General features: G+C 47.5%; 1 protein-coding gene across 2 annotated transcripts in view; it reads right to left on the bottom strand.

The window, feature by feature from the left end:
* Positions 1-1,692: 1,692 nt before the first annotated feature.
* The window catches only part of LOC125462705 (CD9 antigen-like), an 86,024-nt gene continuing 65,904 nt past the window's right edge, over positions 1,693-21,812 (bottom strand). The window contains exons 6-9 of one of the 2 annotated variants that reach the window (XM_059653235.1): positions 18,568-18,639; positions 17,419-17,502; positions 8,795-8,838; positions 1,693-2,085 (exon numbers count right to left, since the gene is read on the bottom strand). In XM_059653235.1, coding sequence (XP_059509218.1) covers positions 2,073-2,085; positions 8,795-8,838; positions 17,419-17,502; positions 18,568-18,639 — 213 coding nt within the window. In that variant the 3' untranslated portion in view covers positions 1,693-2,072. The remainder of the gene's footprint in view (positions 2,086-8,794; positions 8,839-17,418; positions 17,503-18,567; positions 18,640-21,812) is intronic. The other variant, XM_059653234.1, reaches the window with a different exon arrangement.

Genomic DNA, 21,812 nt, shown 5'->3' with positions numbered 1-21,812 from the left:
TTGGTACCTCTAAACCTGACCATTCCAACTCACTTCTGGCCAGTCTCCCACTTTCTTCCCTCTTCAGATTATTCAAAGTTCATGCTTACTTTTGCCTTAACTCCTATTCCGGCATCAACCATTGAGCTCTGACCTACACTTGTTCCAACGCCTTATTTTTAAAATTCCCAAGCTTATTGTTAAAACCACTGTATGACTTCATATCTCCCTACCTCCATAATCAGCTACACCTAGATCTCCAAAGAAATCATATTGGCCTTAAAACGTTAACTGTTTCTCTCTCCAGAAATTCTAAAAAGCATGGGGAGGTGATGGACTAATGGTATTGTGCCTGGATTATTACTCCAGAAACCCAAGTAATGTTCTGTGGACTTGGGATCAAATCCTGCCATGGCAGCTGGTGGAATTTCATTCAATTAAAACAAAACTGGAATTAACAGTCTAATGATATCCATGAAACTATTGTCAGGAAAACCCATCTGGTTCACTAATGTTCTTTAGGGAAGGAAACTGCCATCCTTACGTACATGCGACTTTAGATCCATAACGATGTGGTTGACATTTAACTGCCCGCTGGGCAGCGGGGATGTGTAATAAATGCTAACCTAGCCAGGGACACCCATATCTCATGAATGAAAAAAGTGCTGAGCTTTGCAGAACTTAATTTAAGACTTCTACACTCCTCTAATTCTACCGCATGAGCATCTCTGATTTTAATCTTTTCACTTCTAGTCACCTTGCCTTCATTATTGTGCCCCAATTCCCACACTCCACCTCTCACATCTCACCCTTATGTTCCTCCTTTAAGATACTCTTAAAACTTGCCTAAATAAAAAACCAAAGAACTGTGGACTCGGAAAAGACCTTGCTGGAAAAGCTCAGCAGATCTGGCAGCATCTGTGAAGAGAAATCAGAGTTAAAACTTCGGGTCCGATGACCCTTGCTCAGAACTGGTCACTGGAGCTGAAATTTAACTCTGATTTCTCTTCACAGATGCTGCCAGACCTGCTGAGTTTTTCCAGCAACTTCTGTTTTTGTTCCTTAAAGCTTATCTCTTTGACTAAGCTTTTGAACATCTAATATCTTATGTAGTTCAGTGGCACACTTTGTCTTATAAAGTTCCTGTGAAGTGCCTTGGAATGTTACATTAAAAATGCTACAAGAATAAGTCATTTTTTTGCAATGTGATGTTCAATTACAGGACTACAGAGAGTCACCAGGCTGTAGCAAAACAGTAACCAGCCAACATGAATTGGTAACATGGCCTCAGTGAACTAGTAAGTAGGCATCATTGAATTGTTAATCGGCCACAGTAAACTAGTAATTTGGCTTCACTGGTAACCAGGTCTCACTGATACTGGTAAACTGGTGCTACAGGTAAACATGCGTCACTGATGTGGTAACCAGATCTCACAGGTAACCAGGCTCACGGGTAAACAGACCTCACTGAACTGGTAATTAGGTCTCAAAATAGGAGATTTCCAGCTAACAAGGAGTTGCAACCAGGTCTCACTGTAACCAGCGACAGTAGATGCTGGAGAGTCTGAACACAGCAGGCTGAGCAGCATCAGAGGAGCAGGAAAACTGACGTTTCAGGCCTAGACCCTTTTTCAAAAATCAGCTTTCCTGCCCCTCTGATGCTGCTTGGCCTGCTGTGTTCATCCAGCTCTACACCGTGTTATCTCACTGTAACCAGGCCTGAATGTGCAACCATGTCTCACAAAAATGGCAACCAGACCTCTGTGTATCTAAGTCAGCAAATTCACCCGGTCAACCAGTTTATTCAAATGACACCATATATTTAGAGTCTTTTGTTTAAAACAATTGCAAGAATTTTCATAAGTTTATGTAAAATAATTGAAGCATTACAAGAATGAGAACCTGTCCAGGTTTTTTTCCACAATACAGAAAAATAATTGGTATCTACTTAAATTAACCAACAAGCAACTAGATATTGGATCGATTTCCAATTCGAAAGGTGCACATAGTACTGAAAGAGTCGCTGCAATCATCCAAATGTCACATCATGTCCTGTGAATTTCGAATCGCACAGCACAGAACCATACTGAAGATCATCCCAAATATCTGTCAAATAACACAACGTAAGTGCATCAGTAGTGAGAAGCAGAAAATTATACCAGTTTCTGCAAAATTCTAAACGTCACAGCAAAGAACACAGCATTGGCAATAAACTCTTCAACAAACTGAGAATGCGATAAAATCAGCAGAAAGTAATCCGTTATCACTCAGACAGAGGCCATGCAGCTCATTATGACTGTGATAAGTCCTTTGATAACATTATCCAACTCATCACAGGCAACTCCCCATTGCATTCAATCCTTTCTATTCAAGTCCTTTTCTTTCTTACAAATGAGCTCTTGTCAAGTGTGTGAAGCAGCATTATCGAGTTTGCAGATGATACAACATTTATGGTAGAGTGTGGAGCAATTGCTCACGTCTGACAGATGGAAGAGTAAAATAGCCAGGAGCATGCAGATCGACTTAATCCAGAGAGTGCACTTGCAAGGATTATTATTGGGACATAATTTGTGAAAATCTGGTAGATTATACATATATTTTACAACGTAATTTTTAATTATAGGATTTAAAATATTAACTATGAACAAATGGGAACCCTGTTTTATAAACAGATAAGCAATTCTGAGGTAAATGCATTACAAGTAAGTTTTTGGAGTTGACTGCATTTAAAAGGTAGCCTAGGAAGGTCAGAACTCATGACAAAAACTTGAACAAAGAATGATCTGTATCTTGTCATGCAACAGAGCTTGGGAACATGGAGAGAGAGTGTGATCATGTCCACTAGAAATTTAAATTATTCCTATCAAAGAATTCTGAAGGTAACTTTTTTATGTATTTGTGATTGAATCAACCCTTAATATGTCATGTTACCACAGAGATAGCCTTAGTTCAAAGATTCTTTTGATTTTTCTTAACTTATCCATCTTTTTTGTGGCCAGAAGCAAGCACTTCAGTTTCGGTTTCATAAGGGAAAAGCAACTGGACATTCTGCCACTGCTAACAGCCAGTGAAAGAAATCTCCGGTGGTCTTCAAAGATCATTGCGGCAGAAAGCAGTCAGCTTAAAATGTTAACATGGTAGGAGTTGTACTGAAGTTACATGTGCAAACTGGGAAATAAACATGCTATTTATGATCAAAATAAGAACAGGGAGGTGAAGAGTCCACCATTGTGAAAACTGAAGGGTCATTTCATCAAAAGCAAGTTAAAAAAGAGTCCCCATGTTATTCTTACCTTGAAGAATGGCTGGAATATGAAGTAGAATTCAAATAAATTCTGAAGTGCTATGGCACACAATTAGGATTGGTCCCAGGAAAAGGGAATGAAACTTCATGATTTAATAAGATAAGGGAACTTAAATGTGGAACTGAGCTTATAACGTAAAAGTATTTATAACCTAGAGCGTTAAGCTAGCAATGTTTCTCCTTGTTTAGTTTCCCCTTACATACAATAAGTTTGTTTTTGCTGAAAGAACATGACATCTTGTGGAATAATTCTGTTTGCTAATTACTGTGATGTGGAGGTGCCAGGGTTAGACTGGGGCAGACAAAGTCAGAAATCACATAACACCAAGTTATAGTCAAACAGGTTTATTTAAAATCACAAGCTTTTGGAGCACTGCTCCTTCGTCAGGCAAATTGACTTCATTTAACAAAGGAGCAGCATGCTGAAAGCTTGTGGTTTCAAATAAACCTGTTCGACTATAACCTGGTGTTAAATGATTTCTGAGTCAGTTAATTACTGAGCATTGAATTTCATTTTAGGATGTTAATAGTGCCTAACAGGGTCATAACAAATTATTTAACATAAATAGCATAATTATGAAATTGTAGATGAGTAAAAACATAGAAGATAAGAGTAGATGTAGGCCACTTGACACTTCAAAATTGCTCCACCATTCAACATGGTCATCGCTGATCATACAACTCAGTCCACTAATCCTGCTTTTCCCATACTCTTTGATCCCTTTATCCCTAACGATGACATCTAACCCCTTCTCAAATTTTTGTGTGGCAGAGAATTGCAGACTCACCGCTTTCTGGATGAAGAAATCTCTCCTCATCCCACTCCTAAATGGCCGACCCCATATCCTTAAATTGTCTTGACTCCCTGGTAAATGGGAACTTCCATGTATTTATCCTGTCCACTCCGCTTAGAATTTTATAGGTTTCTATGAAATCCTACCTCATTCCTCCAAACCCAGTGACTTTTGTTCTAACCAATCCAGTCCAACTTCACATGTCAGGCTTGCATCCCAGGAATTAATCTGGTAAACCTTTGTTGCACCCCCTCCCTCCAAACATCCTTCCTCAGATGAGACAACCGAAATCACACACAATATTCCAGGTGTGGTCTCACAAAGGATCTGTCCAATTGCAGTAAGACATCCCTGCTCCTGTACTCAAATCCTCACGCTATGTAGGCTAACATACCATCTACCTTCTTCACCGTCTGCTGCATCTGCATGATTATGTTCAGTAAATAAAAATCAAAAGAACTGCGGATGCTATAAATCAGGAACAAGAACAAAGTTGCTGGAAAAGCTCAGCAGGTCTGGCAGCATCTGTGGAGGAGAATACAGAGTTAATGTTTCAGGTCCGATTCTGAGGAAGTATCACTGGACCTGAAACATTAACTCTGTTTTCTCGTCCACAGATGCTGCCAGACCTGCTGAGCTTTTCCAGCAACTTTGTTTTTGTCACAGATTATTCCTGACTGATTATGACAAGGGAAGGAAGGTATCTGGCTAGGACTGTTGGTGCTGAAACCTCCCCAGTAAGCTGGCCTATGACAAACCTTGATACGTCAGTCAGGCCTTTAACAGCAGTTTTAAACATTTCTTCAGCCAGAGAATGGTGGGCTTGTGGAATTCATTGCCGCAGAGTGCAGTGGAGGCCGAGACGTTGGATGCCTTCAAAGCAGAGATCGACAAATTCTTGATCTCAAAAGGAATCAAGGGCTACAGGGAGTGTGCAGGGAAGTGGTGTTGAAATGCCCATCAGCCGAGATTTAAATGGCGGAGTGGACTTGATGGGCCAAATGGCCTTACTTCCACTCCTATGTCTTATGGTCTAAACCAGTTGTATAGTGGATTTACAAGCTCTTTCCATTCACACACTGAAAGGCTGATCTTGGGATCCATTTTGAAATCTCATAATTTCCCTGATCAATAAGTCTGTAGGCTCAATGTCCTTAAATCTGGTGATTTGATATTATTTTAAATCTGCACCATTCAGCCTGAAGGGATTGAGGGAGGAATACTTTCTAAAGAGAGAAAGAGAGAGATTTGAGTTCTATGAACATGGCTTACCAATTTAGAGTCTTTGTCCTTACAATTACAAGAGAAAATAAAAAAAAAAGTCAACCATAAAGTAAGCAGATAATGCTAGAAACACTCAGCAAAACAGCCAGCATCTGCTAAACAACAACAATAAAAACAAAGTTGCTGGAAAAGCTCAGCACGTCTAGCAATCTGTGAAGGAGAAAGTAGAGTTAATGCTTCGGGTCCGGTGACCCTTCCTCAGTGGAAGGGTCTGAGGAAGGGTCACCGGACCTGAAACGTTAACTCTGTTTTCTCCTCCACAGATGTTGCCAGACCTGCTGAGCTTTTCCAGCAACTTTGTTTTTGTTCCTGCTAACTTTCAGTGACTGGTGTACAAGGACATCCAGGTCTCGTTGCACATCACTCTTTCCCAATCTGTTGCCATTCAAATTGCAATCTGCCTTCCTGTTTTTGCTACCAAAGTGGATAACCTCACATTTATCTATACCTGCCATGTATATTTCCACTCATTCAACTTGTCCAAATCACACTGATGCATCAGTTCACCTTCCCACCCAGCTTTGTGTCATTTGCAAACATTGGGAATAGCTTGGGTCGTAGAATCCTTACAGTGTGGAGGGAGGCCATTCAGGCCATCATGTGCACACCGACCTTCTGAACAGCAGCTACCCGGATCCACACCCCTACCCTATCGCTGTAACCCTGCATTTTACCTGTCTAATCCACATAGCCTGCACATCAATGAACACTATGGGCAATTTAGCATGTCCAAACTACCTAACCTGCACATCTTTGGGCTGTGGGAGGAAACCAGTGCGCCCAGACAGTCGCCTGATGGTGGAATCGAACCTGAGTCCCTGGTGCTGTGAGGCAGCTGTGCTAATCACTGAGCCACCATGCCACCAAACACTATTCCCCGCAGATTCCCACTGCCACGCAGAAAGTGATAGACTTATTTATACCCTTTGTTTCCTGTTTTGCCAACCACTTTTCTATCTGTGTCAGTACATCACCCCCCAATCTCATATACTTTAATTTTACGTGCTCATCTCTTACATGGGACATTATCGCACACCTTCTAACCATATCCACCAACTTCCCCCTTATCAACTATACTCGTTACATATTCAAAATTTCCAGCAGATTTGTCAAGCATGATTTCTCTTTCATAAATCATGTTGACCCTGTCTGATCTGTCTCTGTTTTCCAAATGCTCTGGTGCTAAATCTTTTATTTAAAAACAAATCCTTAAAGATAGCATGGTAACAAAGTGTGAAGCTGGATGAACACAGCAGGCCAAACAGATGAAGGGTCTTGGCCCGAAATGTCAGCTTTTGTGCTCCTAAGATGCTGCTTGGCCTGCTGTGTTCATCCAGCTCCACACCTTGTTATCTTGGGTTCTCCAGCATCTGCCGTTCCCATTAACCCTTAAAGATAGCAGCATAAGTTGCAATGATGTTTAAATAAAAAGATTGGTTTTGCCATAGAATAAGCATTCTGTTAAAAGATTTTCATCTTGTATGAATCAGGGCATAAAAAGAACACCAAATTTAAAGGGAGCAATAATTTATACTGCATGGCAAAAGAAGAGTGCTGATTGGTTGGCAAGTAGACTCTAATTGGTTGAGATGTTGCCACGGAAAATTCACCAGGGAACAGTTATTTCCCAAGCTCGTTTCCCTTTCAAAAGGGATAGATCGGCTCTGATTAGTAGGGCACATGAGGAATGCATCAAAGAATAGTATAAGTTAGTGTATGATAGTATAATGTAGGGATGGAGGTTAGATAGACCTTACTTACATGCACATGGACAACAGTGAATTGAGGGGAATGTAGGTTAGGTTATTTTATTTTTGGATTAGGATTATTCCACGGCACAACATCGTGGGCCAAAGCGTCTGTACTGCGCTGTACTTTTCTATGTTCTATGTTCTTAGGTTTAGGGCAAACGTTCAGCACAACATTGTGGGCCAAAGGGCCTGTACTGTGCTCTACTGTTCTATGTTCTAATTGTGACCTCCAGATTTCTGTTAATTAAGAAATGCATGCTGTCAGTGCACATTGTTTCCGTTTGCAGTCCGCAGGGTCCTGCATGAGAATTTAAGCAGCTCCTAGTCAGTATAAGCGAGCAACATTGCACACCTGACTGAGTCTTAAACTGGTTGTCAGCATAATTCTTAGCACACTCTGGACAATTGCAGACAGAGTTCAATCTGGATAAATGTGAGGTATTGAATTTTGATACAACAAACAGGGATAGGACTTATACCATTAATGGTAGGGTCTTAGGTAGTGTTGTAGAACATATGGACTTAGGGTTTTAGGTACATAATTCTTGGAAGTTTGCATTGCATATAAACATTGCTATTGTTGTCTGCTTCTACAAGATCCTCTGGCAGCACATGCCAGGCACCTACCATCCTCCATGTAAAAAATCTTGCCTCACACAACTCAATTTCCTCCAATTGCTGATACTTTCACCAAAATATTATTTCTTATTCACTCCCATCAAAACTATCAAGGATTTTTGCCAACTCCAATAAATCACCTCTTACCTTTCTCTTCTCCAATCTATCCGTGAATTCCCTCATTACTGAAAATGTTCCCAGAAATCTCTTTGACCCTCTCCAAAGTTTTCACACCTCTCTTCATGGTGGTGACAATATTTTTCCAGCTGAGATCAACTATGAAGCTTTCATGTTACTTGTGTAACCTAGTTATCAATTAATAAACCAAGGGTCCCATTTGATTACTTCTCAACTTGTCCAGCCATTCTCAAACATTTTAAATTGTGCCATTTAAATAATATTGTCTCTCCACATTCTCCTGCCACTATTATTGTATTACTTTTCACTTAATTTTAATTTGCTCCCTGTTTATCAGCAGTCTCTGTCTTCCTCAAGTATGCTCTTAGCCTTCCAATGGTTTTGCTACATTTCTGAGTTTGAAATACTGGCAAATATTGAAATCGTACCCTGCCTACCTAAGTCCAATCATTCATATAGCTTCAGAAGAATCTTTGGGAAACAGCATCGTACACTTCTCTCCAGCCTGTAAAAGCATTCATCACTACTCATTCTTTCTTTCAATTTAACATACATATTTATGCTGTCCATTTAGTAACAAACACATTCATTTTTATTATTATGGCCCAGGCCAAACCCCTCCCCCCCAGAATATATTAAGAAGACAGCCTAGAGCCCAGATTTGACTTATTTTTAAAGGCAAGTATAAGCCATTGTGTTCTGGACACAATTTGATTGATCAAACTACCAGGCTTCAAGCCAAATACACTTTATTGCTACATTACAGGTAAAATACAAACAAAACAAAGACTGAAATTACGAAGTCAATTGGAAAACCTAACAGAATAATAGATTATTTCACTTCTACACAGCAACTGTTCCAAAATAGTAACATCCCTATAAACACGCCCTTAGCAAAGGCAAATTCAGTAAGGTAACTGTCTCACATGCAATTCTCCAATGCAGGAGGAAAGAACATCAGTCGAAAAGTCTGAAAGAGAGAGAGAGAGAGAGAGAGAGAGGAGAACTCAAGCATTTTGCTGTAACAGGGAGAGATGCACAGCAGCTTCTGATCCCCAACAACTACTGAAAGTTAAACTGAAATCCTGGTTCAATGGGAGCTTGATCCAACCCATTTAAGTTGTTTCTATTGTTCTACCTTTAAAATAAAACTCCAGGCCTTACAACCTGTTTTCTTTTATTAGGTTGGGACAGACCACTCAGTACCTCTGCCTCAACCTCTCCTCATTAAAAAAAAATGACAAAACTACATCTTTTAAAACCATAATGTCATCACATTATAAAAAAGAATACTATAGAACCATACAACAGACAAGACACACAGTTAGGCCATTTGGCCTGTCCTATCCAGTCTGGCCATCAAAAGGGACAATTCAACTCATTTCACTCCACTGCATCTCTCAATAAACACTGAAGGTTCTTCCTTTCCAGATAAGAATCCAATTCCCTCTTAAATACCTCAGTTGAAGCTGCCTCCATCACACTCTCAGGCAGTGCTTTCTGAATCTTCCTGATGAAAAATATCTTGCTCATGTCAACCTTGCTTCTTTTTCCAATCATCTTAAATCTATGCCTTCTGGTTCTTGATTCTTCTACCAATAGGAACAGTATCTCCTAATATACGCTATCCAAGATGTCTCATGATTTTCAACATCTTTATCAAATCTCTTCCTAACATTCTCTTCTCCAAAGAAGTGTGTCCAGGGATGTGCAGGCTAGGCAGTTTGGCCATACTTAAAAAATGAGAGACTTGGGCTATAGGGTTGGGGGCTGAGTTTGGGAGGGATTTTCTCTGGATGGTTGGTGTAGACCCAATGCTCCAGATGGCCTCTTTCTACACTGTAGGGGTTCTATGATGAACTGGGCATAAAGTTTGAGTTGAGATGTTTTATACAAGTTGAGAGTAATTTCTTTGTTTTGTGTCTATGCTCCTATTAAGAAAGGCCAGGATACTGTTTGCCTCATTAACTGATCTCTCAGCTTGTCTGACACCTAACGTGATTTGCGTATATCCAGCTCGGCCTGCTTCTGTATTCCCTTAATTTTACATTCTCTCTCCATGTCTTTCCAATGAAAATGAATCATTTCACTCTGATGTAATCAGTGGACTCTATCTTAAATGTGCATCTTGTCAGCCCACATAACATATACTGCAGAACCGGGTTTGTAATGCATCAGATATCTGCAAGTTTACTAACAACAATACATGCTGATATGATATCTCAGGCGTACATATACAGCCTGGGATCTATGCTTACTTAGATTACAATTGTTTACTGAATGACTGGCTAGCAGATTGAATATACAGAGTAAGGTGGAGACATTGTATATTTGTGTCACAGGTCATGAAATCACCTAGCTGTCTTAAGAGATATTTTCAGGAATCTGTTCAATGTATGACACAATGCTCTGCATTAAGTTTCCCATCATGCAAGCATTGTTGTCACTGAAAATGTTGAAATTGTAGCCTTTACACAGAAGTCTAGCATCTTTTTAACTCACTCATGGGATATGGGAATTGCTGGCTGGGTCAGATTTATTGCCCATCCAGAGTTGCCCTTGAGGAGGTATTGGTGAACTGCCTTCTTGAACTGCTGCAGTCCATCTGTTGTAGATAGATCTATAATGCCCTTATGCAGGGAGCGCTAGGGTTTTGACCCAGCAACAGTGAAGGGACAGCAATATATTTCCAAGTCAGGTTGGTGAGTAGCTTGGAGGAAAAATTACAGCTGGTGGTTTTCTCATGTACCTGCTGTCCTTGTCGTTCTAGATGGAAGTGGCCGTAGGTTTGGAAGGTGCTATTCAAGGAGTCTTGGAGATGGTCCTGCTGTTACCAAACATCGGTGGTGGAGAGTGTGGACGTAGTGCCAAACAAGCGGGCTGTTTTGTCCTGATGGTGACAAGCGTTTTGTGTGTGAATGGAGAAGCACACATCCAGGCAAGGGGGGAGTTTTCCATCAAATTCTCAATTTGTGCCTTGTTGATGGTGGACAGGCTTTAGGGAGACAGATGGTGAGTTACTAACTGCAAGATTGCCACTGTGTTTATATGGCTAGCCCATTTTAGTTTTTGATCAATAGTCAATAATGGGCAATTCAATGATGGTAACACCATTGATTGTCAAGAGTGGTGATGAGATCATCTGTTATTGTAGATGGTCATTGCCTGCATTTGTGTGGGGTAAATGTTACTTACCAGTTGTTAGCCTGGATGTTGTCCAAATCCTGTTGCATTTGAACATGGGCTGCTTCAGTATCTTAAGAGTTGCAAATGGTGCTGAACATTGTGCAAACATCAGTGAACATTCCCACCTCTGACCCTAGGATGGAGGGAACGTCATTGGCAAAGCACCTGAAGATGGTTGGGCAGAGAACACCACTCTGAGGAACTTCTGCAGTTTCGGTCTCCTAATCTGTTGCAGGACATTATTGCTGTTCAGGGTGTCCAGCGAAGGTTCACCAGACTGATTCCCGGGATAACAGGACTGACATATGAGGAAGCATGGGGTCAAATGGGCTTGTACTTGCTGGAATTTTGAAGAATGAGGGGACTCATAGAAACATATTAAATCCTGATGGGATTGGACAGGCTAGATGCAGGAAGAACGTTCTCTATGTTGGGGAAGTCCAGAACAAGGGGTCACCGTCTAAGAATAAGAGGTAAGCCATTCAGGGCTGAGATAAGGAAGAATTTCTTGATTCAGAGAGTTGTGAGCCTGCAGAATTCTCTACCACAGGAAGTTGTTGCAGGCAGTGCATTACAAATATTCAAGAGAGAGCTGGATGTGCCTCTGCAGCTAGAATTCTTTATATTTGAAATATACTTCACAGAATCCCTACAGTGTGGAAGCAGGCCATTCAGCCTATTGAGTCCACACCAAATCTCTGAACAGAATCCCACCCATACCCACATCCCTATTCTATCCTATAAACTTGCATATATCATGGCTAATCCACCCAGCCAACACATCCCTGAACACTATGGGCAACTTAGCATGGCCAATCCACCTAACCTGCACATCTCTGGATTTATTCTGGATATTCTGAAATATCCATTAAACGTCTGTCACTGCGTCTCTATTATTACTTAATCTCTCATGTTATTTACATACACTTCATAAGACATTTAATACAACCATTAGCTAAATCTTGGTGCTAGCCCCAGGCGTTACAATTTATTAGAGATAATGGGAACTGCAGATGCTGGAGATTCCAAGATAATAAAATGTGAGGCTGGATGAACACAGCAGGCCAAGCAGCATCTCAGGAGCACAAAAGCTGACGTTTCGGGCCTAGACCCTTCATCAGAGAGGGGGATGGGGGGAGGGAACTGGAATAAATAGGGAGAGAGGGGGAGGCGGACCGAAGATGGAGAGTAAAGAAGATAGGTGGAGAGAGTGTAGGTGGGGAGGTAGGGAGGGGATAGGTCAGTCCAGGGAAGACGGACAGGTCAAGGAGGTGGGATGAGGTTAGTAGGTAGCTGGGGGTGCGGCTTGGGGTGGGAGGAAGGGATGGGTGAGAGGAAGAACCGGTTAGGGAGGCAGAGACAGGTTGGACTGGTTTTGGGATGCAGTGGGTGGGGGGGAAGAGCTGGGCTGGTTGTGTGGTGCAGTGGGGGGAGGGGATGAACTGGGCTGGTTTAGGCATGCAGTAGGGGAAGGGGAGATTTTGAAACTGGTGAAGTCCACATTGATACCATATGGCTGCAGGGTTCCCAGGCAGAATATGAGTTGCTGTTCCTGCAACCTTCGGGTGGCATCATTGTGGCAGTGCAGGAGGCCCATGATGGACATGTCATCAAGAGAATGGGAGGGGGAGTGGAAATGGTTTGCGACTGGGAGGTGCAGTTGTTTGTTGCGAACTGAGCGGAGGTGTTCTGCAAAGCGGTCCCCAAGCCTCCGCTTGGTTTCCCCAATTTAGAGGAAGCCGCACCGGGTACAGTGGATGCAGTATACCACATTGGCAGATGTGCAGGTGAACCGCTGCTTAATGTGGAATGTCATCTTGGGGCCTGGGATGGGGGGGAGGGAGGAGGTGTGGGGACAAGTGTAGCATTTCCTGCGGTTGCAGGGGAAGGTGCCGGGTGTGGTGGGGTTGGAGGGCAGTGTGGAGCGAACAAGGGAGTCACGGAGAGAGTGGTCTCTCCGGAAAGCAGACAGGGCAGGGGATGGAAAAATGTCTTGGGTGGTGGGGTCGGATTGTAAATGGCGGAAGTGTCGGAGGATAATGCGTTGTATTCGGAGGTTGGTGGGGTGGTAACCTACAAAGAGGCAGGCATAGCTGGGGCCCATGCGGGTGCCCATGGCCACCCCCTTAGTCTGTAGGAAGTGGGAGGAGTCAAAAGAGAAGTTGTTGAGTGTGAGGACGAGTTCAGCTAGGCGGATGAGAGTGTCGGTGGAGGGGGCCTGGTCGGGCCTGCGGGACAGGAAGAAGCGGAGGGCCTTGAGGCCATCTCCATGCGGAATGCAGGTGTACAGGGACTGGACGTCCATGGTGAATATGAGGTGTTGTGGGCCAGGGAATTGGAAGTCCTAGAGGAGGTGGAGGGCGTGGGTGGTGTCACGGACGTAGGTGGGGAGTTCCTGGACCAAAGGGGAGAAAATGGAGTCCAGATAGGTGGAGATGAGTTCGGTGGGGCAGGAGCAGGCTGAGACGATGGGTCGACCAGGGCAGGCAGGTTTGTGGATTTTGGGAAGGAGATAGAAACGGGCCGTGCGGGGTTGGGGAACAATGAGGTTGGAGGCTGTGGGTGGGAGGTCCCCTGAGGTGATGAGGTCGTGAATGGTGTTGGAGATGATGGTTTGGTGCTCGGGTGTGGGGTCATGATCGAGGAGGCGGTAGGAGGTGGTGTCGGAGAGTTGGCGTCTGGCCTCGGCGATGTAGAGGTCAGTGTGCCATACTACCACTGCGCCACCCTTGTCTGCGGGTTTGATGGTGAGGTTGGGGTTGGAGCGGAGGGAGCGGAGGGCTGCCCGTTCTGCAGGGGAGAGGTTGGAGTGGGTGAGAGGGGTGGAGAGGTTGAGGCGGTTAATGTCTCGACGGCAGTTGGAGATGAAGAGGTCGAGGGAGGGTAGGAGGCCTGGGGGTGGTGTCCAGGAGGAGGACATGTGTTGGAAGCGGGTGAAGGGGTCAGTGGAAGGAGGGTTAGGTTCCCGGTTGAAGAAGTAGGCATGGAGGCGAAGACGGCGGAAAAGCTGCTCTATGTTCAACCGTGACTGGTATTCGTTGATGTGTGGTTGTAGGGGGACAAAGGTGAGTCCCTTGCTAAGGACTGACTGTTGGTCCTCAGTCAGTGGGAGGTCTGGGGGGATGGTGAAGATGCGGCAGGGCTCAGTGTGGCTGTCTCCTCTGGGGTTGCAGGCTGTGGAGGTTGTGGGCGGAGCGATGAGGTCGTCGGGCGTGGGCGGGGTTCCGTCGGCCGTGGGCGGGGTTCCGTCGGCCGTGGGAGGATCACCTCACCTCAGCTGCTGCCGCCCACCCCGATCCTCCCACCGCCGACGGAACCCCGCCCACGGTAGACGCCGACGGAACCCCGCCCACGGCCGACGCCGACGGAACCCCGCCACACGGCCGGCGAAACCCCGCCCACGGCCGACGCCGACGGAACCCCGCCCACGGCCGACGGAACCCCGCCCACGGCCGACGGAACCCCGCCCACGGCCGACGGAACCCCGCCCACGCCCGACGACCTCATCGCTCCGCCCACAACCTCCACAGCCTGCAACCCCAGAGGAGACAGCCACACTGAGCCCTGCCGCATCTTCACCATCCCCCCAGACCTCCCATTGAATGAGGACGAACGGTCAGTCCTTAGCAAGGGGCTCACCTTTGTCCCCCTACAACCACACATCAACGAATACCAGTCACGGTTGGACATAGAGCAGTTTTTCCGCCGTCTTCGCCTCCATGCCTACTTCTTCAACCGGGAACCTAACCCTCCCTCCACTGACCCCTTCACCCGCTTCCAACACAAGTCCTCCTCCTGGACACCACCCCCAGGCCTCCTACCCTCCCTCGACCTCTTCATCTCCAACTGCCGTCGAGACATTAACCGCCTCAACCTCTCCACCCCTCTCACCCACTCCAACCTCACCCCCGCAGAACGGGCAGCCCTCCGCTCCCTCCGCTCCAACCCCAACCTCACCATCAAACCCGCAGACAAGGGTGGCGCAGTGGTAGTATGGCGCACTGACCTCTACATCGCCGAGGCCAGACGCCAACTCTCCGACACCACCTCCTACCGCCTCCTCGATCATGACCCCACACCCGAGCACCAAACCATCATCTCCAACACCATTCACGACCTCATCACCTCAGGGGACCTCCCACCCACAGCCTCCAACCTCATTGTTCCCCAACCCCGCACGGCCCGTTTCTATCTCCTTCCCAAAATCCACAAACCTGCCTGCCCTGGTCGACCCATCGTCTCAGCCTGCTCCTGCCCCACCGAACTCATCTCCACCTATCTGGACTCCATTTTCTCCCCTTTGGTCCAGGAACTCCCCACCTACGTCCGTGACACCACCCACGCCCTCCACCTCCTCCAGGACTTCCAATTCCCTGGCCCCCAACACCTCATATTCACCATGGACGTCCAGTCCCTGTACACCTGCATTCCGCATGGAGATGGCCTCAAGGCCCTCCGCTTCTTCCTGTCCCGCAGGCCCGACCAGGCCCCCTCCACCGACACTCTCATCCGCCTAGCTGAACTCGTCCTCACACTCAACAACTTCTCTTTTGACTCCTCCCACTTCCTACAGACTAAGGGGGTGGCCATGGGCACCCGCATGGGCCCCAGCTATGCCTGCCTCTTTGTAGGTTACGTGGAACAGTCCCTCTTCCGCACCTACACAGGCCCCAAACCCCACCTCTTCCTCCGGTACATTGATGTCTGTATCGGCGCCGCCTCTTGCTCCCCAGAGGAGCTCGAACAGTTCATCCACTTCACCAACACCTTCCACCCCAACCTTCAGTTCACCTGGGCCATCTCCAGCACATCCCTCACCTTCCTGGACCTCTCAGTCTCCATCTCAGGCAACCAGCTTGTAACTGATGTCCATTTCAAGCCCACCGACTCCCACAGCTACCTAGAATACACCTCCTCCCACCCACCCTCCTGCAAAAATTCCATCCCCCGTTCCCAATTCCTCCGCCTCCGCCGCATCTGCTCCCACGATAAGACATTCCACTCCCGCACATCCCAGATGTCCAAGTTCTTTAAGGACCGCAACTTTCCCCCCACGGTGATCGAGAACGCCCTTGACCGCGTCTCCCGCATTTCCCGCGACACATCCCTCACACCCCGCCCCCGCCACAACCGCCCCAAGAGGATCCCCCTCGTTCTCACACACCACCCCACCAACCTCCGAATACAACGCATTATCCTCTGACACTTCCGCCATTTACAATCCGACCCCACCACCCAAGACATTTTTCCATCCCCTGCCCTGTCTGCTTTCCGGAGAGACGAATCTCTCCGTGACTCCCTTGTTCGCTCCACACTGCCCTCCAACCCCACCACACCCGGCACCTTCCCCTGCAACCGCAGGAAATGCTACACTTGCCCCCACACCTCCTCCCTCACCCCCATCCCAGGCCCCAAGATGACATTCCACATTAAGCAGAGGTTCACCTGCACATCTGCCAATGTGGTATACTGCATCCACTGTACCCGGTGCGGCTTCCTCTAAATTGGGGAAACCAAGCGGAGGCTTGGGGACCGCTTTGCAGAACACCTCCGCTCAGTTCGCAACAAACAACTGCACCTCCCAGTCGCAAACCATTTCCACTCCCCCTCCCATTCTCTTGATGACATGTCCATCATGGGCCTCCTGCACTGCCACAATGATGCCACCCGAAGGTTGCAGGAACAGCAACTCATATTCCGCCTGGGAACCCTGCAGCCATATGGTATCAATGTGGACTTCACCAGTTTCAAAATCTCCCCTTCCCCTACTGCATGCCTAAACCAGCCCAGTTCATCCCCTCCCCCCACTGCACCACACAACCAGCCCAGCTCTTCCCCCCCACCCACTGCATCCCAAAACCAGTCCAACCTGTCTCTGCCTCCCTAACCGGTTCTTCCTCTCACCCATCCCTTCCTCCCACCCCAAGCCGCACCCCCAGCTACCTACTAACCTCATCCCACCTCCTTGACCTGTCCGTCTTCCCTGGACTGACCTATCCCCTCCCTACCTCCCCACCTACACTCTCTCCACCTATCTTCTTTACTCTCCATCTTCGGTCCGCCTCCCCCTCTCTCCCTATTTATTCCAGTTCCCTCCCCCCATCCCCCTCTCTGATGAAGGGTCTAGGCCCGAAACGTCAGCTTTTGTGCTCCTGAGATGCTGCTTGGCCTGCTGTGTTCATCCAGCCTCACATTTTATTATCTTACGTTACAATTTATTTGTCAGTTTGACAAGATGTCAAAATGGGGATCACCAGACTGGCCCGCACGCTCTGCAGCAGAAACCTTTGACCCTGCAGGCCTTTGGGACTATCTCAATAGAGCGGCTTTCCGCAGACCAGGAGAGAGAGTTAATATCACTTACCATTATTCCTGCAATCCCGATTCCCACCACTCCAATCATGTATAGCTTTGAGTTGAAAAATTCCTTTAATTTCGAAGTGCAGTTCTGTGGAGACATTAACGGGAAGCATTTCCAATCTCAGTGATAGGGATCAGAAGTTGGGGGAAAGTGGCATATTTTCAAAGATAACATGAATAAGTGATTTGATGATGCAAAAGCAATTTTCCCAAGTGTTGTAGTTCCCAGTTTCCTCCCCTAAAGTTTATTTTAGTTGTGTTCCTTGAGGTAAATATTGAGTAGGACAGTAAGAACTCCCCGTTCTTCCTGAAAATACAGAGAGGGATATTTACATGCAGGGTACAGGACAGGCAAAGCTCAGGTGAACAGATTTTCTGAAAGACGGCACCTCCAACAGTGCAGGTCTGTCTCTGCGTTTTATTGAAATCTCAGTTCGGATGATCAACTGGAGTGGGGCATAAAAACGCAATATTCTTTTTGAAAGACAGCATGTTAACACTGAAACACAGTGAGTTCTAATTGTGACCAGTGCGGTCTCCCAGGGATCAATGCAAAGGGAATACTGTACAAGAATCTGTTCAAACTCCGTCTTAACACTGAATTCAGTTTCATGAATAGCAATGAGAAATACATTGTTGAGGCTGACGAAAGAATACGTGGAAACAAAAGGTTTATTGCTTGCGTAACCAGGGCAACGCAACTACGAGTCTAATGCTCAACAGCAAAGCACAGATGTTGCCTACCGTCAGGTGGAGTTTTATTTAAGAAGCACTATTACTCAGAATGGAGGGCTTTTGAGGTACAGTGGTAATGTCTTTACCTCTGAGCCAGAGTTCTCAGGCTGAAGTCCCACCCTGCTCCAGAGGGTGTCAGACATCTCTTAACAAGTTGACTTGAAAAATATCTACTCAGACTGGGAAAACTTGCAGCAGAATTGAAATCTGATTAAGGACTGGAAGGAAAGGCCTGTATGAAAACAGATGCAATAGCTTCAGTCAAGAGACTACATTGCTTTACTTTGTAAGATTCAGAGGATAGAATGCTCAAGGTCAGTATTAAAGTTTGTAGTTGAAGGGTCACTGACGCTCTGCAAGAATGGGCAAGTAAACAAAACAATCAGGTCCCAAATTCTGCTTAAAACATGGAACTCACCACAGACACTTGCAATGTAGGACACAGATGCTGCACATTAGGATCTGGTAATGAGTCTCCACAGCACTGCAACTAAACAGAGAGGGAAACATCACAAAACATATCACTTAACATCTGGCAATGCACGAAAGACAGCACAGAACACATCAGGAAGTTGGAGCTGTACAGTGTCAACTAGTGAGAGTTGTGCAGAAGTGAGGGTGAGACCACATGGTGACAGTGAGTGTGAGACTGCAGTGTGTCAATGGAAGGAGACTGCAGTGTGAGTGTAAGACTAGTATCAGTGAAACAGAAAATGCAGAGAGAGACTGCAGCGCGTCAGTGAGAGAGAGACTGCAGCGCGTCAGTGAGAGAGACTGCAGCGTGTCAGTGAGAGAGAGACTGCAGCACGTCAGTGAGAGAGAAACTGCAGCATGTCAGTGAGAGAGAGACTGCAGCATGTCAGTGAGAAACAGCCTGCAGCGCGTCAGTGAGAGAGAGACTGCAGCGCGTCAGTGAGAGAGAGACTGCGTGTCAGTGAGAGAGAGACTGCAGCGCGTCAGTGAGAGAGAGACTGCAGCGTGTCAGTGAGAGAGAGACTGCAGCGCGTCAGTGAGAGAGACTGCAGCGTGTCAGTGAGAGAGAGACTGCAGCGTGTCAGTGAGAGAGAAACTGCAGCATGTCAGTGAAAGAGAGACTGCAGCATGTCAGTGAGAAACAGCCTGCAGCACATCAGTGAGAGAGAGACTGCAGTGCGTCAGTGAGAGAGAGACTGCAGCGTGTCAGTGAGAGAGACTGCAGCATGTCAGTGAGAGAGAGACTGCAGCGTGTCAGTGAGAGAGAGACTGCAGCGTGTCAGTGAGAGAGACTGCAGCGTGTCAGTGAGAGAGACTGCAGCATGTCAGTGAGAGAGACTGCAGCATGTCAGTGAGAGAGAGACTGCAGCGTGTCAGTGAGAGAGAGACTGCAGCGTGTCAGTGAGAGAGAGACTGCAGCATGTCAGTGAGAGAGAGACTGCAGCGTGTCAGTGAGAGAGAGACTGCAGCGTGTCAGTGAGAGAGACTGCAGCGTGTCAGTGAGAGAGAGACTGCAGCGTGTCAGTGAGAGAGAGACTGCAGCGTGTCAGTGAGAGAGAGACTGCAGCGTGTCAGTGAGAGAGACTGCAGCGTGTCAGTGAGAGAGAGACTGCAGCGCGTCAGTGAGAGAGAGACTGCAGCGTGTCAGTGAGAGAGAGACTGCAGCGCGTCAGTGAGAGAGAGACTGCAGCGCGTCAGTGAGAGAGACTGCAGCACGTCAGTGAGAGTGAGAATGCAGTGTGTCAGTGAGTGAGTTGGCAGCGTGTCAGTCAGAGTGAGACTGCAGCGCGTCAGTGAGAGAGAGACTGCAGCGTGTCAGTGAGAGAGACTGCAGCGTGTCAGTGAGAGAGAGACTGCAGCGTGTCAGTGAGAGAGAGACTGCAGCGCGTCAGTGAGAGAGACTGCAGCGTGTCAGTGAGAGTGAGAATGCAGTGTGTCAGTGAGAGAGAGACTGCAGCATGTCAGTGAGAGAGAGACTGCAGCGTGTCAGTGAGAGAGAGACTGCAGCGCGTCAGTGAGAGAGACTGCAGCGTGTCAGTGAGAGAGAGACTGCAGCGCGTCAGTGAGAGTGAGAATGCAGTGTGTCAGTGAGAGAGAGACTGCAGCATGTCAGTGAGAAACAGCCTGCAGCGTGTCAGTGAGAGTGAGAATGCAGTGTGTCAGTGAGTGAGTTGGCAGCGTGTCAGTCAGAGTGAGACTGCAGCGCGTCAGTGAGAGAGAGACTGCAATGTCAGTCAGAGTGAGACTGCAGTGTCAGCGTGTCATTGAGTGAGCGGGTGAGTGAGTGACACTGTAGTGCGTTAGTGATTGTGAGAGTGCAGTGTGTTGGTCAGAGTGGTTCTGCATTTTGTCAAATTGAGTGAGACCACAGAGTGTCCATGAGTGTAAGGCTGTAGCATCAATGAATGAGTCTGCGCTCTATCAATGAGAGTGTGACTGCAGTGTGTCAGTGGGGGAGAGAGAGAGAGAGATTAAAACTGCAGTATGTCAATGAGTGTGAGACGACAGGTTACCAGTGGGTGACACTGCAGTGTGTCAGCAGGCAGGGGATTGACACTCCAGCGTGTCAGCGAGGTGGGGGGTTGACACTGCAGTGTGTCAGCGAGGGGGGAGAGACATGGCAGCATGTGAGCGAGGGGGGAGAGACACTGCAACGTGTCAGCGAGGGGGGAGAAACACTGCAACATGTCAGCGTGGGGGGAGAGACACTGCAACGTGTCAGTGAGGGGGGAGAGACACTGCAACATGTCAGCGTGGGAGGGAGAGACACTGCAGTATGTCAGTGAGGGGGGAGAGACACTGCAACGTGTCAGCGAGGGGGGAGAAACACTGCAACATGTCAGCGTGGGGGGAGAGACACTGCAACGTGTCAGTGAGGGGGGAGAGACACTGCAACATGTCAGCGTGGGAGGGAGAGACACTGCAGTATGTCAGTGAGGGGGGAGAGACACTGCAACGTGTGAGCGAGGGGGGAGAGACACTGCAGCGTGTGAGCGTGGGGGGAAAGACACTGCAGTGTGTCAGCGAGGGGGGAGAGACACTGCAGTGTGTCAGCGAGGGGGGAGAGACACTGCAGCGTGTGAGTGAGGGGGGAGAGACACTGCAGCGTGTGAGCGTGGGGGGAAAGACACTGCAGTGTGTCAGCGAGGGGGGAGAGACACTGCAGCGTGTGAGTGAGGGGGGAGAGACACTGCAGTGTGTCAGCGAGGGGGGAGAGACACTGCAGTGTGTCAGCGAGGGGGGAGAGACACTGCAGCGTGTGAGTGAGGGGGGAGAGACACTGCAGCGTGTGAGTGAGGGGGGAGAGACACTGCAGCGTGTGAATGAGGGGGGAGAGACACTGCAACGTGTGAGCGAGGGGGGAGAGACACTGCAACATGTCAGCGTGGGAGGGAGAGACACTGCAGTATGTCAGCATGGGGGGAAAGACACTGCAGTGTGTCAGCGAGGGGGGAGAGACACTGCAGCGTGTGAGCGAGGGGGGAGAGACACTACAGCGTGTGAGCGAGGGGGGAGAGACACTGCAGCGTGTGAGTGAGGGGGGAGGGACACTGCAGCGAGTCAGCGTGAGGGGGGGACACTGCAGCGTGTCAGCGTGAGGGGGGACACTGCAGCGAGTCAGCGTGAGGGGGGGACACTGCAGCGAGTCAGCGAGGGGGGGACACTGCAGCGAGTCAGCGTGGGGGGGAC

The sequence above is a fragment of the Stegostoma tigrinum genome, chromosome 21 (assembly GCF_030684315.1).
Source record: "Stegostoma tigrinum isolate sSteTig4 chromosome 21, sSteTig4.hap1, whole genome shotgun sequence".
In the NCBI taxonomy this organism is placed as follows: Eukaryota; Metazoa; Chordata; class Chondrichthyes; order Orectolobiformes; family Stegostomatidae; genus Stegostoma; species Stegostoma tigrinum.
Note: the sequence above shows the minus strand (reverse complement) of the source record. Positions and strands in the feature narration are given on the sequence as shown.